Below are 16,851 nucleotides of genomic sequence, written 5' to 3' on the forward strand. Positions count from 1 at the left end.
CAACCCACATTCATTACAGTGCAGGTTTCCAGATTAAGTATTTATAACACAGATTAACAACCATAAAAAATATATTTATGTTTTGCTGTGTACATTTTTCCATTTCCTGTGCCACATAACATCATTATGAGTCTGTTTACAGATTTAAATCTGTCACTTAACCATATACCTTATGCTAAAAGAAAGTGATAATATTGATAAACTATTAAGGTTTTTTTCCCTACCATATAAAAGGGTATTGCAAATCATAGTTACTTTATTAGCCGTTTAGATATCTGGAATGTCTACCTTTTCGTCTTCTTGACTTTGTCCTGACAGCTTGTTTTTTAGATGGTTTAGCAGGTGAATGTGATGTTGGTTCAACAATAGGGTTGTTATTTTCATCAGTGTTCTCCTGACCAGTGGCTTCCTCTGTTGTGAGTGTGGTTCCTATACTCTGCTCTGTGCTATCAGCTGCATCTGATAGAACAAGTTCCTCTGGTTTAGGGTCTTCTGCTGACACATTCTCTACATTGCTGTTTTCTGTATGGATGTTGTTTTCATCAGTGTCCTCCTGACCTGTGGCTTCCTCTGCTGTGAGTGTTGATTCTATACTCTGCTCTGTACTATCAGCTGCATCTGATAGAACATGTTCCTCTGGTTTAGGGTCTTCTGCTGACACATTCTCTTTATTGCTGTCTTCTGTATGGATGTTGTTTTCATCAGTGTCCTCCTCTGCTGTGAGTGTTGATTCTATACTCTGTTCTGTGCTATCAGCTGCATCTGATAGAACAAGTTCCTCTGGTTTAGGGTCTTCTTCTGACACATTCTCTTTATTGCTGTCTTCTGTATGGATGTTGTTTTCATCGGTGTCCTCCTCTGCTGTGAGTGTTGATTCTATACTCTGTTCTGTGCTATCAGCTGCATCTGATAGAACATGTTCCTCTGGTTTAGAGTCTTCTGCTGACACATTCTCTTTATTGCTGTCTTCTGTATGGATGTTGTTTTCATCAGTGTCCTCCAATGCTGTGAGTGTTGATTCTATACTCTGTTCTGTGCTATCAGCTGCATCTGATAGAACAAGTTCCTCTCGTTTAGGGTCTTCTGCTGACACATTCTCTATATTACCATCTTCTGTGTGGCTGTCTTCATCAACTTCTGTCTCTTCTTCTTTAACTTCTGTTAAAATGTTAATGTTCTCATTAGCATTTACAACTTGTGCTTCTTCATCTTCTTCTTCAGAAAGTTTTGTTTCATGAATACCTTCTTTAGCATCTGATGCTAGCTCTTCTGGAGATTCTTCTTCATCTATATAATCCTTATCATCCAATTCTTGTTCTGCTTCTTTCTCTCGTTCTGAAATCTCCTCTTCTGCTATATAATCCTGAGAAGGTACATCTGGTTTATCTTCTTCATCTTCACTTGCTTCTGAAGACGCATCTCCAGTTATGTCATGTTCAGCCCCTGTCTCAGGTTCATCTTTTTCATCTCCGTCAAAGTCTGGTCCACGCTCTTCAGTTTCTTGTTCGGATGATCTCCCTTTAGTTTCTAACTCAGCTTCTTCTTCTTCTATTACTATTTCATCTGATGATTGGTCTCCATTTTCACCATTTTCTTCATCTGCCTCTTCTGATGACTTGTCTCCAGGTACATCATCATTGATATTCAATCCTGGTTCTTCCTCCTCCTCCTCCTCTTCCGATGTTGAGTCCAACTCTGTTTCAGAATGTTCATCTTCTTCCTCTGTTGATTCTAGATTTTCCTCTGGCACATAGTCAGACTCTTCAAAATCTGACTCTGATTCGTCTTGAGGAACAGCTAGGACTTGCTCATTTTCAGTAATGTCAGGGATAGGTTCTTCATCCTCAGTTTCAGAACTTTCCTCAAAAGTAGGCAACGTTGCAGCCTGTTCTTTTAAATTATTTTCCTCTCCCACCTCTGTCTCAGGGTCCTGTGTGCTCTCCTCTTCTTCAATTTTACTGGTTGCATCACCAATTACTTCTTCTCTGTCCTTGTCTTGGCCTTCTGCAACATCAGTCCCCACATTTGCGTCATCTTCTTCTAGTGTAATATTAACAGTCTCAGAAAGGGATGCACCAGGAGTAACATTTTGTTTCTCTTGCCTGTCTTCTGTAGCCACGTTTCCGTAATCCCGACTCTTCTCTATAAGGATTTGTTCAGCATTAAGTGAGTTGTCATCCCAAGTGGGGTCCACAGAACCTGGAAGGCCATCAGCAAGGTTTCCAGCATCATCAGAGGCATCGGGAGAGGAGACTTGAAGTTCTAAACAGTTAGAAGACCATCAGTCAGTGTCATTGGAGCTCTGGGTTCAGGAGAAGCACAGCAAACATTTCTGCTCAGCTGCTGCAAAGTGCAGTATTGGCGGCAAGTGTTTTCTCTATGTAAATCAGTCCATGCCATGTCCAACCTCATGTAAGTATATCTTTATTTATGCATTCCTTAAACACCCCAAGCCTTCAAATGTTCAACTCTTCCTGACAAACAGGAATTAAAATAACTTATATTGCAGTGAGTAGAACCCCTCTTGCTGCTTTTTATAAGTTATTTTTGTGTCACTTCAGCAATAAAATATTTTCATTAAATAAGCCTTAAAGATCAAGATTTTAAAATTTACAGTAACTCATGCGTGGCTTCAAGGTGTGCAATTTTTATGTTAATCAACTGCTGGAGGCATAATTTAATTACATTCGAATAAAGCATACTCAGGTAATGACTGTTTATCTCATGACCCAATTTCGCTTTGCTTTAACTGTACGAGGTTTGACAAGACATACAAAATATTTGCTTTAAATGTATGTAAACCCACTCACCAAAAATATAGGCATTACCTTGTAAATGTTTTCTCTAAAGTCATTTTTCATAGTATCTGGTGATTGTGTCATGAAGTTCCTTGTTCAGTGACTTCCTGTTATAGGGTGACAACGCTCTATCTCTGCCTATCAATTGTGCTCCTGCATTTTCAACCTGTCACATGGGGTTCTTTTGGCGACTACAAGTGGCCATTTCAACACCTATTATGCAGGCATGGTTCACTGTTGTCACCATCAGGAAACCTTCCCTGGGAAATACCCTGCAGCCATCGCTAGAGTGCATGGTGATATGAAGTTGTTACAAACAGGCTGCCTGAAACCAGCAGCACTGAGATGCAACAAAGGATGAACAAAGGGTGAAAACAAGTATTTAAAGTGATTCCAAAGGTTGCAGATTAACAAAAAAAAAAAAAAAAAAGCATGTTATACTTACCTGCTCTGTGGTTTTGCACAGAGCAAACCTGATCCTGTTCTTTTTGGCTCCTTGCTCCCCCTGCCTGATGTCCCCAATAACAAACCTCTTGCTATGGTGCAATCGAGCAGCCTTGCTCCTGTAAATGGACATTGTGCATTCACACACGCTCTGCCCCACACCCTGCTCTTTCTTCATTGGCTGTGATTGACAGAAGCAGGTGCCAATGACTCCCACTGCTGTGTGAGCCAATGAGGAGAGAGAGACATGGAAGAGCCACTGCTCTCATGCACATCGCTGGATTGGGATGGGGCTCAGGTAAGTTTAACCGCTTGCCGACCGCCGCAAGTAGATATACTGCGGCGGTCAGCCCCTCACAGGCAAAGTGACGTAAATAAACGTCACTAGCTTGTGAGGGTCTAGGGAGCGAGCGCGCGCCGCCGGAGGCGCGCTCCCGCGTGGTCACGGACCCCCCCGCGCGTGTGACCGGCGGACCCGATGTCCGCCGGCCACTCTGCGATCGTCGGGGGAGAGGGAGAAAGGCAGGCAGCTTGTGTAAATAAGCTGCCTGTCATTCTCCCCTGTGTAGAAACACCGATCATACGGTTCTACTATGTAGGACCGTTGATCAGTGTTCCTACAGCTCAAGCCACAGCCAATCACAGTTAGAATCACGCCCCTAGGGACATACACAGCCCCTCCCTCTGAAATAAAGTTAACCCCTTCACTGCCAGTGTAATTTTACAGTAACAGTGCATATATATAGCACTGATTACTGTAGAAATGTCACTGGTAACCCCAAAAGTGTCAAAAATGTCAGTCAAGGGTCCGATCTGTCCGCCGCAATGTCGCAGTACCGCAAAAAAAATGCAGATCGCCACCATCACGCGTTAAAAAAAACAACAAAAATCTTTCCCTTTGTTAGTAAACGCGATAACTTTTGCGCAAACCAATCAAAATACGCTTTTTGCGATTTTTTTTTTACCAAACATATGTAGCATAAAACAAATTGGCCGAAAATGTTAAAAAATTTTGATTTTTACTTTTTTTTGGGGGGGAATTTCATATAAAAAAATGTGAAAAATATTGTTATTTTTGCAAAATTGACGCTGTTTTTTTGTTTATAGCGTGTGATCAAAAAAATCGCACAGGTGATCAAATACCACCAAAAGAAAGCTCTGTTTGTGGGAAAAAAAGGACGTCAAATTCGTTTAGGTACAGCGTCGCACGACCGCGCAATTGTCCGTTAAAGTCACGCAGTGCCGAATCGCAAAATACCCCCTGGTCGTTTAGCAGCCAAATCCTCCGGGGCTTAAGTGGTTAAGGGGGAAGCTGCACCCAGAAGATTTTTTTATCTTAATACATAGATTGCATTAAAGTAAAAAAACCTTCTGCCTTTAGAACCACTTTACTACTTGCCGACCGCCCGCTGCAGATATACTGCGGCAGGCTGGCTCGGCTGTGCGAACTATCGTACCTGTACGGCGGTTCGCGGAAAGCTCCTGGGGGCGCAGGCGCACTGCCGGAGGCACACTCGTGCCCCCATTAGCCAGTGGGGCTATAACAGCTTCAACTATCCAATAGACACACTCTTAAACCTTGTGGACAGCCTTCCCAGAGGAGTTGAAGCTGTTACAGCTGCAAAGGATGGACCAACTCAATATTGAACCCTACAGACTAAGACTGGGATGCCATTAAAGTTCATGTGCATGTAAAGGCAAGTGTCCCAATACTTTTGACAATATTGTGTATCAGCAACATGGGGAGTGCATTGTTTTTAATGAGTTTGTTGTGATGTGAGAAATAAGTAGCAAAGCACAGCCTTTAAGCATTCTGTAAAAAGCAAGAAGCAGAGTATATAATGAACAAATATGGTTGCTTCCATGTGTATATATATATATCTATACATATATGTATATATACACACACACAAAGTATCTCACAAAAGTGAGTACACCCCTCACATTTTTGTAAATATTGTATTATATCTTTTCATATGACAACACTGAAGAAATGTCACTTTGCTACAATGTAAAGTAGTGAGTGTACAGCTTGTATAACAGTGTAAATTTGCTGTCCAATCAAAATAACTCAACACCCAGCCATTAATGTCTAAACCGCTGGCAACAAAAGTGAGTACATCCGTAAGTAAAAATGTCCAAATTGGGCCCAATTGGCCATTTTCCCTCCCCGGTGTCATGTGACTCTTTAGTGTTACAAGGTCCCAGGTGTGAATGGGGAAAAGGTGTGTTAAATTTGATGCTATCGCTCTTGCTTTATCATATTGGTCACTGGAAATTCAACATGACACCTTATGGCAAAGAACTCTCTGAGGATCTGAAAAAAATAATTCTTGCTCTACATAAAGATGGCCTAGGCTATAAGAAGATTGGCAAGACCCTGAAACTGAGCTGCAGCATGGTGGCTGAGACCATACAGCGGTTTAACAGGACAGGTTCCACTCAGAACAGGCCAATCCATGGTCGACCAAAGAAATTGAGTGCACGCGCTCAGCGTCATATGCAGAGGTTGTCTTTGGGAAATAGACGTATAAGTGCTGCCAGCATTGCTGCAGAGATTGGAAGGGGTGGGGGGTCAGCGTGTCAGTACGCACACTGCATCAAATCGGTCTACATGGCTGTCTTCCCAGAAGGAAGCCTCTTCTAAAGATGATGCATAAGAAATCCTGCAAACAGTTTGCTGAAGACAAGCAGACTAAGGACATGGATTACAGGAACCATGTCCTGTGGTCTGATGAGACCAAGATAAACTTATTTGGTTCAGAAGGTTTCAAGCGTGTGTGACAGCAACCAGGTGAGAAGTACAAAGACAAGTGTGTCTTGCCTACAGTCAAGCATGGTAGTAGGAGTGTCATGGTCTGGGGCTGCATGAGTGCTGCCGGCACTGGGGAGCTACAGTTCATTGAGGGAACCATGAATGCCAACGTGTACTGTGACATATTAAAGCAAACATGATCCCCCTTGCATCGGAGACTGGGCCGCAGGGCAGTATTCCAACATGATAACAACCCCAAACACACCTTCAAGACGACCACTGCCTTGCTTAAGAAGCTGAGGGTAAAGGTGATGGACTGCCCAAGAATGTCTTCGGACCTAAACCCTATTGAGCATCTGTGGGGCATCCTCAAACGGAAGGTGGAGGAGTGCAGGGTCTCTAAAATCCAGCAGCTCTGTGATGTCATCATGGAGGAGTGGAAGAGGACTCCAGTGGCAACCTGTGAAGCTCTGGTGAACTCCATGCCCAAGAGGGTTAAGGCAGTGCTGCAAAATAATGGTGACCACACAAAATATTGACACTTTGGGCCCAATTTGGACACTTAAACTTAGGGGTGTACTCACTTTTGCTGCCAGTGGTTTAGACATTAATGGCTGTGTGTTGAGTTATTTTGAGGGGACAGCAAATTTACACTGTTATACAAGCTGTACACTCACTACTTTACATTGTAGCAAAGTGTCATTTCTTCAGTGTTGTCACAGGAAAAGATATAATAAAATATTTACAAACATGTGAGGGGTGTACTCACTTTTTTGTGAGATACTGTATATATATATATATATATATATATATATATATATATATATATACAATATATACATATACATATATTTTGCAGCTTACCAATTCTTAGATGTGATGGCTGCATTTGTTTTGTTTCGAGGTTTTCTTTCATCTAGTTTCATCTGGTGATCTTGCCAGTAGGTCTGTTTTTCAAACGAACAAGCTCTCTTGCAGTTACAGGGCTGATACAAACCATTTCCTACTCACAGGGGTGCTTACAATGATCAGCTTTTATTTATTTATGGAAAACTTACCCCAAAAGGAAAAAAAAGTTGCTGTAAGTGTCGGTTCACACTGATCCGACCCGACTTCGGGCGACTAACGCCGTCGCCTGTGCACCGCGACTTTGGCGCGGCTTGCAACAACTTCACATAATCCGACTTTGCAAAAAAAAGGTGCAGGAACCTTTTTCTAAGTCAGAGCGACTTGAGTCGCTCCTATTAGAACGGGAAACATTGCACAGCATGGACCGCTACTTGTCAGGCGACCAAGTCGCCTGACAAGTCGGAACAGTGTGAACCGGCAGTCACGGCTCATAAAGTCATAACTGGAGTTCAGCATCAACTTGTTAGTGTAGCTAAATCTGCTAGTAACATTTCCCTCCCCCCAGATTGACAATGGTGCTGTTCAAAGTTGCCCCCTGTGCTATCAGAGTGGAGACACTCTAATACAGGAAGTGTGTTACTGGCCGGATCACCAAGTGAAAACAGAGGGAAAAATGCCTAAAAACTGATGCAGCCACCATGTGTAATGATTGTTATTTCGGTTTTGGGTTTAATACCACTTTAACCACTTGCCAACCACCAGCATTACATATACTGTGGCAGGTCAGCTCTGTCCCACGAAACAACGTAACTGTACGTTGCTTCGCGGAACCGCGTGTGGTGGTGCACGCACCCATTTGCCACAGGGAAAGCTGATCTGCGGGGCCGGCGGCCGTGATTGCCTCCGGGCTCCCGCAATTGCTCCCGGTGGAGACAGATTGGCGATCTGCTTTTGTAAACACGGCAGACTGCTGTTCTGTCTGCAATGAACACAGTGAACCTGTGCTCCTCCTATTTAGAATCACAGGTCTCTGTGTTCATCCAGCAAGCCCACCCCCCCCACAGTTAGAAAGCAACCCCTAGGGACACATTTAGCCCTTTGATCGCCCCTGGTGTTAACCCCTACCCTGCCAGTGTCATTATTACAGTAACAGTGCATATTCTTAGCACCAATTACTGTAGTAATGTCACTGGTCCCCCCCAAAAGTGTCAAAAATGTCAGTTAGGTGTACGATCTGTCCGCCACAATGTTGCAGTCCCGTTAAAAGTTGCTGATCGCCACCATTACTAGTATAAAAAAAAAAAAAAGACATAAATCTTTTCCCTAGTTTGTAGACGCGATAACTTTTGCGCAAACCAATCAATATATGCTTATTGTGATTTTTTGTAGCAGAATACAAATTTGCCTAAAATGATGAAAAAATCTGATTTTTAATTCTTTTTTTTTATTGGGGACTTTATATAGCAGAAAGTAAAAAAAATTAAATTTTTTCCAAAATTGTCGCTATTTTTTTATAGTTAAAAAAAAAAAAAAAATCGCACAGGTGATCAAATACCACCAAAAGAAAGCTCTAATTGTGGGGGGGGGGAAGACATACAGTTTATTTTGGTACAGTGTTGCATGACCGCACAATTGTCAGTTAAAATAACGCATTGCCGTATCACAAGAAATGGCCTGGTCAGGAAGGGAGGGTGGGGATAAATATTCCGGAGCTGAAGTGGTTAAAGAATACGTTCACCTTTTGTTATTGGGAATGTTATATAGCAGAAAGTAAAAAAAAAAATAATAATAATTTCACAATTGTCGCTTTTTTTGTTTATAGTGCAAAAAAAAAAAAAACAAAACAAAAAAACGCAGTGGTGATCAAATACTACCAAAAAAAGCTCTATTTATGGGAAAAAAAGGACATCAATTTTATTTGGGTACAGCGCCACAATACCGCGCAATTGTCACTTAAAGTAACGCAGTGTCGAATGGCAAAAAATGGCCTGGTCATTAACCACTTACCGCCCGCCCGCCGTCATATGACGGCGGGACGGTGCGGCTATTATCCTGGGCGGACGTCATATGACGTGACCCAGTAAATGCACGGCAGGCGCGCGATCGCGGGCGCGCCGCCGTGCACTGCCGGTGTCGGCGTGTCCCCGGGACACAGCCGGTCACCGGCAGGGGGGAAACAGCCAATAGGCATGGCTGTTTCCCACGTGATCGGCTGTGTTCCAATGACACAGCCGATCACAATGGAGGCGCCCGGGAGATGACCGCGCATGCGCGATCGGGAGCGCGCAGCGCGGTCATGTCGGTGGCACTGTGTTCCGTAGGAACACAGCTGTCACCGGCGGTAGTAAACAGTCACTGACAGTGACTGTTTACTATGTGATCGGCTGTGAATCCATTCACAGCCGATCAGAAAATGTAAACAAAGAGCAGTAACTCAGTGTTACTAGCTCTTCTCCCCTCATACAGCTTCCAGTGTGAGGGGAGAAGAGCTAGAAACAGTGAGTTACTGCTCTGTACCCCTGTAAAAAGTAAAAAGCACACAAATAAAGGTCCCCCACACACAGTCCTCAGCCCCCCCCAATGTCACCTGTCACCCAACAGTCACCTCATCAGTGCCCAGAAATTGACACCCATAAGGCTACGTTCACATGTGAGAGTAGCGATCGCAGGCAGAATAACCGCGATTCTGCCCGCGATCCGGAAATCATTGCAAATCGCGGGACGCCTGTGCGTTGCCCATGATTTGCAATAGCACCCCAAACGCTGTGCGATGTTGCCGCCATTTCCGCCTGCCGAATCGCGGTAACATCGCGCAAACATCGCATGATGCCCAAAAAAGGTACAAGAGTTTCTTTGGGGCGTCATGTGTTGTTTGCGTGATGTTACCTCGATTCAGCAGGCGGAAATCGCAGCAACATCGCACAGCATTTGGGGTGCTATTGCAAATCACGGGCAACGCACAGGCGTCCCGCCATTTGCAATGATTTCTGGATCACGGGCAGAATCACGGTGATTCTGCCCGTGATCGCTACGCTCACATGTGAACATAGCCTAAAGTTCACCGGTCACCAGAGACTGCCAGCAGTACCGCCGTGCACCATCGCCCGTCACCTGTCACCCATCAGTGACCATCGCCCGTCACCTGTCACCCCATCAAACATCGTCACCTGTCACCCCATCAGTCACCGTCATCTGTCACCCTATCAATCATCGTCACTTGACACCCCATCAGTGATCGTCACTTGTCACCCCATCAATCATCGTCACATGTCACCCCGTCAGTGATTGTCATCTGTCACCCCATCAATCATCGTCACTTGTCACCTCATCAATCATCGTCGCCTGTCACCTCATCAATCATCATCACCTGTCACCCCATCAGTCATCGTCACCTGTCACCCCATCAGTCATCGTCACCTGTCACCCCATCAGTCATTGTCACCTGTCACCCCATCAGTCATCGTCACCTGTCACCCCATCAGTCATCGTCACCTGTTTGTCATATACATGCAATCACTTACTGACCGCCTAACGACTATATGCGTCGGCCATTAAAAGCTAAATACTGGAGTTATGGCAGCAGATAGCCCCCATAACCCCGGTATTTTTTGAAACGGCGGGCGGTCGGCTTTCAGATAAGGGTGGTCCCAGTGGCGGATTCGCCGCGGAATTACCCTTACGGTGCAGGGAAAGAGGTGCCCCCCCCCCTCCTGCCGCGTCCCAGACGTTTTCCCAGCTTACCGGACCCGCCGGCAGCGGGGAAAAATATCCGGTCCCGGATCCTCAGAGACAGGAAGTCGAGTGAGGGCAAGATGGCCCTCACTCAACTCTATGGTCTTGGAGGACCGGAGCTACGTCAAAAGACGTTGCCTAGCAACCGGTTTAAAGGGCCGCTTTTTTTTTTGCTTTTTTTTTTTTTTCCTCTTTCAACAATTATTTTTTTTTTTTTCTTTTTTAGTGTAGTTGTGAGGTGTGAGGTCTTTTTGACCCCAGATCTCACAATAAAGAGGACCTGTCATGCCTATTTCTATTACAAGGGATGTTTACATTCCTTGTAATAGGAATAAAAATGATCAAAACATTTTTTTTTTTTAAACTGTGTAAAAATAAAAAAATAATAAATAAAATAAATAGGAAAAAAAAAAAATTAAAGCGCCCTGCCTCCGTTAGCTCGCGCGCAGAAGCAAACGCATACGCAAGTCCCGCCCACATATGTAAACGGTGTTCAAACCATACATGTGAGGTATCGCCGCGATCGTTAGAGCGAGAGCAATAATTTGAGCCATAGACCTCCTCTGTAACTCTAAGCTAGTAACCTGCAGAAATTTTTTAAATGTTGCCTATGGGGATTTTTAAGTACCAATGTTTGGCGCCATTCTGTGAGCATGCACAATTTTGAAGCATGACATGTTGGGTATCTAATTACTCGGCGTAACATTATCTTTCATATTATGGAAAAAAATTGTGCTAAATTTACTGTTTTCTTATGTTTTAGTTCAAAAAAGTGAATTTTTTTTCAAAAAAATCGCATTTGGAAGACTGCTGCGCAAATATGGTGTGATAAAAAATATTGCAACGATCTCCATTTTATTCTCTAGGGTCTCTGCTAAAAATAAATATATAATGTTTGGGGGTTCTAAGTAGTTTTCTAGCAAAAAAAAATGATTTTAGTTTGTAAACACCAAGTGTCAAAAATAGGCCCAGTCTTAAAGTGGATAAATGGACAACTTTGTGTAAAGCGCTACTTGGATGTTAGGCCTATGTATGTGGCCAGGCTGTGAAAAAGTGTTACACATGTGGTATCGCCATACTCAGGAGGAATAGCAGAATGTATTTTGGGGTGCAATTTTTGCTATGTACATGCTATGTGTTAGAAATATTGCATAAATGGACAGCTTTGTGTAAAAAAAAAGTGTTTTCATTTTCTTTCCACATTTTCCAAAAACTTGTGGAAAAAAATGACATATTCAAAAGACTCATTATGCCTCAAAAATTATACGTTGGGCTGTTTGCTTTCCAAAATGGGGTAATTTTATGGGGGTTTCCATTGTCCTGGTGCTCCAGGGCCTTCAAAAGTGCGATAGGTTGTCAGGAAATTATATGTGTAATTTGTGCTCCTAGAATGCCGGACGGGGCTACTTGGATGTTAGGCCTCTGTATGTGGCCAGGCTGTGAAAAAGTCTCACACATGTGGTATCTCCATACTCAGGAGGAGTAGTAGAATGTGTTTTGGGGTGTAGTTGCAAGTATACATGTGCTGTGTGAGAGAAATAACCTGTTAATACGGCAATTTGTAAAAAAAAAAAAAAACAAAAAACAAAATCTTCATTTTGCAAAGCATTGTGGGAAAAAATTACAACTTCAAAAAACTCACCATGCCCCTTATTAAATACCTTGGAATGTCTACTTTCCAAAAAGGGGTCATTTGGGGGGTATTTGTACTTTCCTGACTTTTTAGTGTCTCAAGAAATGAGATAGGCCTTCAGTACATCAGGTGTGATCAAGTGTGATCAATTTTCAATGATTCGCACCATAGCTTGTGGACTCTATAACTTTCACAAAGACCAAATAATATACACTTACTTGGGTTATTTTTACCAAAGATAAGTAGCAGTATAAATTTTGGCCAAAATTTGTGAAGAAAAATTACTAATTTGCAAAATTTTATGACAGAAACAAAGAAAAATGCGTTTTTTCACAATATTTTCAGTCTTTTTTTATTTATAGCACAAAAAATAAAAAACCCAGTATTGATCAAATACCATCAAAAGAAAGCTCTATTTGTGTGAAAAAAAGGACACAATTTTTGTATGGGTACAGTGTTGCATGACTGAGTAATTCTCAGTCAAAGTGCGAGAGCGCTGAAAGCTGAAAATCGGTCTGGGCAGGAAGGGGGTGAAAGTGCACTGTAGGCAAGTGGTTAAGGGGGAAAAACCTTCCGGTCCAGAAGTGGTTAAATATTCTATTACTGCTCCGGTTTTTAAATTGAGACCACCATACAGAACCAATCAGATGGATGTGAAAGGAAACAATAAAAAGAAAAGTCCAAATAGAGCGCACACAGCATGACAGCCGCCATTTTCTAAGGCAACAAGCATTCTTCAGATGTTTACTTGCAAACCACATTTTGTCCCCAGCCAACTCCTCTCTCAGTAGCTTCCTTTTCCAGAGCCAGTTGTGCCGTGTCATAAAACACTGACTGGTGAAAAATGGTGCCTGGCAGAAATAGCTTCTCAGTTCAAAGCAAAGTATATCCCTTTGATGGCCAACACAATTCTAAATGAGAAGCATTCTCAGTATACTCAAAATACATACAACTTTCGGGAGAAAAGTGTGTGAAAATAAATGCATCCATTTACCCAAAATATTTAATTTATATTTAAATGATAATATTACATTTAAGTTATTTCCAAAAATTATACAAAAGAAAAAATGCACAGAATATATCAAATCATTCATATTAGTCTCTGCCCCAAAGCTGCATAAACACCACTATCAGGGCTGGCGCTACCAGTAAGGCCACCTAGGCAGCCGCCTAAGGCGCAACTTAGCAGGGGGCGCCGGCGGAGCCTGACCCAAGGTAAGTGACTTACCATAAGTCACTGAAGGGGTTTTAACCAGTGGCGGCTGGGCCGTCTATTGGGTGCAGGGGCACCGCCCCCCCTATCCATGCGCCTGGCCCCCTAATCTACATGCAGGGCGCCGGATGCATGAATTCCAATGAGGGTTTTTTTTTGAAGCGCGTGATTAGAGCCAGAGGCTCTAATAGGCTTCAAAAAAGGGTGGAACTTGGGGCACAGAGCACTGCGCCCTAAGCCCACCCAGTTGTGTGACAATAGCAAATGAATATTTGCTATTGCCACACTGATTCTCCTCCCGGCCAATCAGGAAGCGGGTCCTTAGACCTGTTTCCCAATTGGCCAAAGGAGAAGGCATCCTTTTGGCGGAGGAGGAGGGAGGAGACCACTGCCGAGAGGGGACATGGAGGAGACTGAGGGGGAAGCCGTCTGGAGAAATAAGGTAAGTGGGGGGGGGATATGGTGTAGACTGGACTCTGGAATGACTCTCCCCAACCAATGAAACACCAGCCGCCACTGGTTTTAACCCCTTCAGCAACTTGGGAAGAGGGGTGGGAGAGCATATGGGGGCGGCAATTTTTATTTTGCCTAGGGCAGAAAAAATCCTTGCACCGACCCTGACCCCTATGACCATCTCTAGGACAAACATACATATTCTAGGGATAGTTTGGCCTTTGGAACTGTATGCATAGCCAAAATGTTATTTCCTTTATTGGGCTTCATGTACACACAGCCTGCTTTGACCGCCGGCCGCAGGAAAATGAAAAATCGTGCCACAATTTTGCTGTTGGTTTACATTTTCCTGCGGTCAAAAGATTCCTATCCTGAGCAGGATTCTTCCACATTCAGAAGAGGCAGGTTGAAGCTTTCCTAACCCCAGCAGCTCCTAAACTCTGGTAAAAGCCTATGTGTACATGGACACATGATTGTATGGAGTTGGGTTTAGGAGCTTTAGCAAAAAAAAAACACCAAAACCTCCTAAACTCAAGTTTAGGAGCTGTAGTATACATAAAGCCTTAGATAGAATAAGGGGATGTATTAACCCCTTCATTTTATTGTTTTGCTGTTTACGTCTAAACCTCTACTGTTTTGAAAAGCGATCTGCATTCAGATCCCTTTTTAGAGTCATTTGACAGGTGATGAGGAGGCGATGTGACACCTCCTCACTTCCTGTTACATAGTTACATGCTTGGTAAGGCTGAAAAGAGACACCAGTCCATCCAGTTCAGCCTGTGAGTGTGCTTGTGTTTATGTCAATAGTAACTCCTATATCCCTGTATGTTGTGATCATTAGGGTGCCCATCTAAAAGTTTTGTAAACTATCCACGCTGCCTGCTGATACCACTGCTTGTGGAAGAGAATTCCACATCCTTCGTGCTCTGAGAGTTAACCACTTAAAGAGGAAGTAAACCCTCCTCTACAACTTGTACCTATAGGTAAGCCTATGATAAGGCTTACCTATAGGTACTGTAAATATCTCCTAAACATGTACCGTTTAGGAGATATTTACCTTACATGTCGCCAGTGACGTCACTGGCGCATGCGCTCTGAAGGAACGGCCGATCGTGCCGTTCCTTCAGAGCCCCGTGCCGTGACTGTCGGCTCTAGCGCGCGTGCGCGGGAGTGACGTCACCGCGGCTCCGGCCAATCAGATGGCCGGATGCCGCAATCCCGGAAGACGGGCGACTAGACATGTCGCCCGTCATAGAGGTGAGTGAGCGGCACGGCGGGGGCTCGTTCTGAGGTAAGTATTGCATAATGAGCTAATATGCGATGCATACTAGCTCATTATGTCTTTCTTTTGCAGGGTGTAAAAAAAAAAAAAATAACTCAAACGAGTTTACAACCTCTTTAAGCCCCGGAGGATTTGGCTGCTAAAGGACCAGGGGTTTTTTTGCGATTTTTTTTACTGCGTGACTTTAACGGACAATTGCGCGATCGTGCGACGCTGTACCTAAACGAATTTGACGTCCTTTTTTTCCCACAAACAGAGCTTTCTTTTGGTGGTATTTGATCACCTGTGCGATTTTTTGATCACGCGCTATAAACAAAAAAAGAGCGTAAATTTTGCAAAAATAACAATATTTTTCACATTTTTTTATATGAAATTCCCCAAAAAAAAATGTAAAAATCAAAATTTTTTAACATTTTTCGGCCAATTTGTTTTATGCTACCTATGTTTGGTAAAAAAAATCGCAAAAAGCGTATTTTGATTGGTTTGCGCAAAAGTTATCGCGTTTACTAACAAAGGGAAAGATTTTTGTAATTTTTGGTGTTTTTTTTTTTAACGCGTAATGGCGGCGATCTGCGATTTTTTTTCGGGAAACTGCGACATTGCGGCGGACAGATCGGACCCTTGACTGACATTTTTGACACTTTTGGGGGTACCAGTGACATTACTGCAGTAATCAGTGCTATACATATGCACTGTTACTGCAAAAATGACACTGGCAGGGAAGGGGTTAACTTTATTGGACAGGGAGGGGTTAAGTGTGTCCTAGGGGCGTGATTCTAACTGTGCAGGGACATTGCTATTGGTGTAAAAGCAAAGATCAACAGTTCTACATAGTAGAACGGTCAGATCTTCACTTTTACACAGGGAGAACTGACAGGCAGCTTGTTTACACAAGCCGCTCTGTCTTTCTCCCTTCACAGCAGCGATCGTAGTGTGACTGGCGGACATCGAGTCCACCGGTCACACGCACTGACTTGTCTGTGAACGAGCCGCGGCGGGCGCGCGCCTCGGCGGGTGCGCGCCCGCCCGCAATAGGCTCGCAAGTCAGTGACAGGCGAGTGACGTATGGATACGTCACTCTGCCTGGCCGGGGCTGACCGCCGCAGTATATAGTCGTGCGGCGGTCGGCAACCGGTTAAGAACCCTCTACGCGGTTTAAGGGTTAACTTCTCTACCAATTTTAGTGAATGACCACGTGTCTTTTTAAACTCTTTCACTGAAAAGCTTTTCCCCTATGGCATGCTAAGGTCACCAGTACCATATTTGTACATCGCTGTCATGTTTTACCCCGTAACTACCAGACTACCTTTTTCACATTCACATTTTTCCCTTTTTTTTTTTTTTACATTTATTTTTTTTTATATTATTTCCATTACAGTGAAACATGTTTCTTTATTGTTTATTATTTCATTTTTTTTTTTAATATTATTTCCATTACAGTATTTCTTTATTGTTTATTATTTCATTCATTTTTTTCCTATTTCCACTTCTTATTTTATGAATTCTTTATCCACATTATATATTTTATTATATTTATTTCTTTTTTCTTTTTTTTGTTTTTCACCTTACATTTTATTTTTACTTTATTATCTTTTTCATTTTCTTTTTTTATATTCTTTTTACTTCATCTCACCCACATTTTTTTTTATTTCACATTTCATTGAATTAATTACAAAAAGTGCTTGTTCACAC

General features: G+C 43.1%; 1 protein-coding gene across 2 annotated transcripts in view; it reads right to left on the minus strand.

Moving 5' to 3' along the window:
* SRL (sarcalumenin) overlaps window positions 1-16,851 on the minus strand; it is an 82,748-nt gene that overhangs the window by 14,857 nt on the left and 51,040 nt on the right. For both annotated transcript variants that reach the window (XM_082262309.1, XM_082262308.1), the window contains exon 2: window positions 289-2,262. In XM_082262309.1, coding sequence (XP_082118435.1) covers window positions 289-2,262 — 1,974 coding nt within the window. The remainder of the gene's footprint in view (window positions 1-288; window positions 2,263-16,851) is intronic.

This window comes from Pelophylax lessonae (genome assembly GCF_965119305.1).
Source record: "Pelophylax lessonae genome assembly, chromosome: 6".
Lineage (NCBI taxonomy): Eukaryota > Metazoa > Chordata > Amphibia > Anura > Ranidae > Pelophylax > Pelophylax lessonae.